This window comes from Meles meles, chromosome 8, assembly GCF_922984935.1.
Source record: "Meles meles chromosome 8, mMelMel3.1 paternal haplotype, whole genome shotgun sequence".
NCBI classification, from domain to species: domain Eukaryota; kingdom Metazoa; phylum Chordata; class Mammalia; order Carnivora; family Mustelidae; genus Meles; species Meles meles.
In genome coordinates this window covers 90573981-90579448 of record NC_060073.1, presented here as the reverse complement: position 1 = coordinate 90579448, position 5468 = coordinate 90573981, and the positions used below count along the sequence as shown (strand labels likewise).

Sequence of the window (5468 nt, the reverse complement as noted above, 5' to 3'; positions counted from 1 at the left end):
ACTCAACTTGCCCAGGATGGAGCTGGACTGAAAGAGTGTCCACTCCTAAGGCTTGGCCTAACCACTGCCATCTGTATAATGGGCTTGAACAATGCCTTTCCCTTAAGGTTCTTTTGGATCAGATGAAAAATCTTGACAATGCTTTGTGCTAAAGCCGGGATATAGTAAGTGTTCCATAAATGCCAGCACTGTATCTCCATGGCCTGTCGAGAGTTGGCTGGTCTAAAACACTCCTTCAGCCGCCTGTGACCGCCAATTCAGTCTTCACACCCGGAAGGGTGCAGTAACGTTTTCCTGAATGAATGGACTCTGTAGAACATCCATGTCATTGGCCTTCTACCTCCCAGAGTCACATAAATGGCTACTTGCAACCACTGGTTCCCAGGGCAGGTCAAGAAGTCACAGGAGCCAATGTCAAGGCCCTAAATGGTAGCAGGGCCAAAATCTATGTGCCCTCACTCCTGACCACAGTGCTCTGTGATCTTGTGGTTCAAAGTGGGGTCAGTAGACCTACAGCAGCAATGCCTGGGAGTGTTAGAAATGCGGAGGAGCAGGCCCCCCACAACCTAACATAAGATTCCCAGGTGGTCCCTGGCCTGTGCATAATTGAGAAGCACTCACTATGCAAAGAGTCAGGCCAATCTGAGCTTGACTTAGAGTCCTTCCAGAAATTTAAGAGAGGCACTGCAGGACCCTGAGGCAGCTGCCCTATCCCCCACTCTCACTGGCCCCAAGTATAGGCCCCCTCACCAAAGGAAAGGCTAAACCTTATTATCAAGCTCCCACCCCAGTGTACTGTCTCACACCCAACACATACATCTCTTCTGCCCGGCATCTCACCGGTCGGCCCTCTCACTGTAGTTCTCAGCATTCTGCATAGGAACTTCTGCTGTGAATATCCTGGGATGATTCATCTGTAAGGCTGCATATGCTGCAGGGACAGAGAAGAGGAGCAAGGCAGACGGGATAGCAAAGCCTCCCCAGAGTGCACACCCAGACCATGGTTTGGATCTGGGGTGCCTGGGAAGCCATTGCGCCATTCAGGCCCTGGAGCAGAGTTCTACGGAGAGGCACTCAGCACAGAAGAGCTCCACACATGGTCAGAGAACCTGTAGAAGAGAGACCTCCCCCCTGCCACTGCCCTCTGCCACCTGACCCTATTAGGTGTACAAATCAGATACTCTCCCACAGCTTACCTTCGTCTCACCTGCTCTATTCGTTCTCGCACAATGTCAGTCCTCGCCTCACTTGGCACTTGGAAGATACGGGTGTGGCTGCAAAACACCATTTAAACATTGGGATTCCTGAGTTTCTCTTTCACTAGGCATAGTGAATGGGTTGGAATCATACAAACAATAGTTCTGACCCTGTCGCCATGAACTCTTGAGCTGGCCCTTCACTCCTCTTGCACGAGGCACACAAAGGTTTTTGTTTTGTTTTGTTTGTTTTATTTTTTACGTCAGTACCCCTGAGCCACCCAGTAATCCTGGACTGGCAGCAAGTGGTCCTAAGAAGAGTTGAAGAAACAGAGAAGTTAAGTGCCTTTACACAGCAGGTCATTGGTCTTGCAAGATGTGGAATTCACCCACCCCCGAATTCCTCTCTACCTCCTTATCAGCTCTTTATCACCTACATTATGCCATACTTACTATGGTTTAGGGATAATTCTGCAAAATTCTCTCACAAGGAAGCTGCAGGCCCCTCATCCCTGCTCTTCTGTTTTATTTCAGCATGTCGATTTGCCTCTGTCTCTGTGGTCCAGCTCATGTCCTCCTCAACTCCATCCCCCTCTCCTCCCACAAACCCTCCATTCCAGCAAAACCAGTTTGCCCACTGAACTCCCCAATTTTGCCTCTACTGTTCTAGGTGCTCTGAGGCTTTCAGTGTGAAGACACTGATACTGCCTCAAGAGCTTGAAGCCTGAAGGTGACAAATGTGCTCATTTATCATTCACTCAAGGTAGAGTTGGGTCAGTGCCCAAAGAGAGGGGTAAGAAAGAATAAAGATTAGTCCCAGCCCAAGGCAGAAAGGGGTAGGCCTCAGAGAAAAGGCTGCAGCCCTGCACACTGGACGCCAGATGGAATTGGCCAAGCTACCAAGGCTCTCGTGACCTGTGGACGCCCCCTTCCCCCAACGCCTGTTTATTCAGTCCCTGCCCAGCCCATGGGTCAGCCCAAGCAAATGTCCTGCTAGAAACCTTTCCAGGGTCTCCCAGGCAGCAATGCCTAGAACTTAAAAAAGCGGGGTCCCTCATGCTGTGCTCTTGCTCTTGCACTCCTCATGGCTTTTCTGCCATTTTCTCTACTATTCACACACCTTATTCATCTAGTTCACTTTTCTCCTTTGAAACTGGGGACTCCATCTTTAGAGGACTAGAAAACATCGACCAAATAAATGAGTATCTGCTGTTGCTTAATGAAGGGGTATGTATTCCCTGACTACATATTTACTAAAACTAATAAAAGAATGCCCAAACCAGTGGATTGGAGGGGGAGACAGGCACAGTTTATGGGTTTAAAAAGGCCACAGAAAGTCCAGAATGGAAAAATTATATATGGATAATTGTGATTCCTGTAGCTTGTCTCCAAAGCTTTAACCTAGTTATGCCATACAGCTAAGGTCTAAATTTTTGAAGATGATATTCATATTATCCAGATCAAGGAACTGCCACAAGGAACTGCTCCCACCAGTGCAGCATGTTGGGCAGGGACAGGCTCCCACGTGTGAGGCTGTGACTGGATTACAGTCCACAACATTTACAATTTTAGAATGGGGTTCCCATCCAAACAGTCTTTCCCTGGGAGGTCTCAAATTCCACCATTTGGGGCGCCTGGGTGTCTCAGTGGGTTAAGCCGCTGCCTTTGGCTCAGGTCATGATCTCAGGGTCCTGGGATCAAGTCCCGCATAGGGCTCTCTGCTCAGCAGGGAGCCTGCTTCCCTCTCTCTCTCTCTCTGCCTGCCTCTCTGTCTACTTGTGATCTCTCTCTGTCAAATAAATGTTAAAAAAAAAAAATTCCACCATTTGTCACTCCTTCCTGAGCATTTGAATCCTGTTGTAAAATGTTAATGGCACCGTAAAGGGTAAACACAAGAAAACTGGATATCCCAAAGCAAAAATACATTTCTTGAGAAATGCGTCCTCCTTGATAGAAGTGAACAAAGTGGGGGATGGGGACATGGGAAGAAAGTACAGAAGTAAGAGAGAGCTCCTCCACAGTTCCATGGAGGACCAGTTTAATTCCACAATTCTTCTGCTGGGAAAAGAGACCCCAAGTGAACACAGTTCTGAAAAGGAAATAGGGAAGCTTATGCCAGAGGGAATGAGCTGGCTTCCAGGCTCAGCTCCCTCCACATTGGGTCTCAGCCCTTTCCGAGCCAAGAAAGGCAGAAGGAGGTGGTCTGTGCTCCTGCAGGCACCGCAGGAGGCTGGCAAAACCACCGTAATGTGGAGCACAGAATTCTAGCCTCCGGCTCTGAGAAACCTCCTCTCACCTCAGCTGCAGATGAGGGCTCAGGCTTTTGCATTTTAAGAGCTTATTTTCTTTTAGCTCTTTAAAGTGCAGCCACTTCTGAACAAATCAAGTGCAAAAGTAACAGAAGTCTGAAATTTATTCAGAAGCATTGAAGAAATGGTGAACAAGCCCAGTTTTGCAACCCCCCAAGTCATGTTAAATCTTAGGAATAAGCTGGGCTTTCAAGATAGCAAAAATATTCCCTTAAGACTCCAAAGTAAGGGGAAAATTTCTCAGCCAGAGAAGTCAACATCTCTGCAGAAGAATAGCTGTGTTTGTGTTGGCCAGGAATCCCAAAGGTGCGGGACATTTTCCTCCCTCCCCACAGTTCCACTCAGGGCAAATGAGACGTTTTACCTCCATCTTATGAACTGGATTCTTGTTCTTTCCTCCAGGACCTCTTGACTCTGGTTTGCCAACAAATCAGACTTTGAGAGATGGTGCTTCACCTGGGAAATCCAGGTAGTGTACATGTGATTACTGTCCAGCAAGGACACCATAGCCAGGATGGAGCCCAGCCTGGACAAGCTCTGCCCACTTGCCCAAGACCCTTTTCAACTGGACCTTGTGCCTGCCCACCTCCCTCTCTGCCCACTCCCCTAGGATGACTATCTCAAACTCTCAATTACCACGTCTCTGGTAACATGTACATCTTGGCCATGGGTGGGAAGGCAGCCGGCAGACATCTTCTCCTTTATGTCCTGGGAAGCTTCTTCTTCAGTCTGAAAGGTGAGCAATTTCCCCTGAAATTGTGTCTGAGTCCAAGTCTGTCTCTTCTGCCTTTTCCCTGTTTTCCCCTCTGTCACAACACACATGCCACGTGTCCTCACTTACACACTCTGTATCTCACAGTTCCTGCCATAAGCGTGTCTATTACTCCCTTCCTGTAGAATTCCAGAGGACTCGTTAAGTCCATGGCCCTGTCTCAAGGTATTCCTGAGATGCCCTGTGGCTGGGGATGACACATCTGAAACCCCTCATCCAGTATCCTTAAGAAGCAAGTGGGGATCATGGTGATTTGAACACATCTCTGCCAAGAGACCACATAAGCCCCGGGGTCTTCTAGGACATTTGGTGAATTAGACACAACTCTAGGCAGGGTGTTTAGCAATGAACTTGAGTTTCCCAGTTCTAAGGGGAAAGAATTCTAGATTCCCGCACCCATGAAGGTCAGCTCTCTAGAATCTGGGGTGCCCTGAGTCATAGAGGAACATTACTCACTTTTTTCAACCAGTGCTGTATTACAGATACAGCCTCGCTTTCTACAACTTCAACGTCCTGCAAAAAATTGGTAAGTCAATGCCCTCAGAATACTTAGAGACACAGCCCTCTTCCATTCTTATCCAAAGTTATACATCTTTATACATACATATATATATGTGTGTGTGTGTGTGTGTGTATATACATATATATATATAAAGATCTCTTGGAAGTGCAGTGGGGGGCTCAGAAAGGAGCAGATAGATGAGAAACAATTCCAGGTAGCTACCCCCAGCTCTACTTACTGAACTGACTTTTGGTGGGAAGGGGAACCCTGCACCTTTCCGGGCAAGAATGTACACAATCCATGTTGTAATTATCATCTTTGAACTTATGCCAGGACTCCTTCTTGGCTCCCTCCTTCCATCGAAGCTGCCTGAGAATTCCTCTGGAACAAGGAGGTCATTGATAGGAGGTACCCACCTGATTGGCTAGCCAATGATGATGTGACAATGGCATCCTTTAATCTCTGGGGTCAGATGGAAAAGAGGTAAGGAAGTATCTGCCTTAGTGATGGCCATAGCTCAGAAATGGGGAGTTAGGGGGATGGGAACAAAAAGTAAGGAACAACCAATATAAACCTGAGGAAGACACAGGGGGAAACTACCAAAATTATAGAGATTTGTTTGGGGCAGGGAGAGTATGTCTTGTCACCTGGTTTTAAGGAATGCTGAAGCAGAAAGATATTTTATGAAT

General features: G+C 47.5%; 1 protein-coding gene across 1 annotated transcript; it reads right to left on the bottom strand.

Moving 5' to 3' along the window:
* Positions 1 to 864: 864 nt before the first annotated feature.
* Positions 865 to 5113, bottom strand: SPATA19 (spermatogenesis associated 19). Its single transcript, XM_046014428.1, has 6 exons — positions 5018 to 5113; positions 4734 to 4790; positions 4142 to 4234; positions 3870 to 3961; positions 1197 to 1274; positions 865 to 931 (listed from the first exon to the last, which is right to left on the bottom strand). The coding sequence occupies exons 1-6, from the start codon at positions 5093 to 5095 to the stop codon at positions 865 to 867; spliced, it is 465 nt and encodes a 154-aa protein (XP_045870384.1). The 5' UTR covers positions 5096 to 5113.
* Between the last annotated feature and the right edge of the window lie 355 nt (positions 5114 to 5468).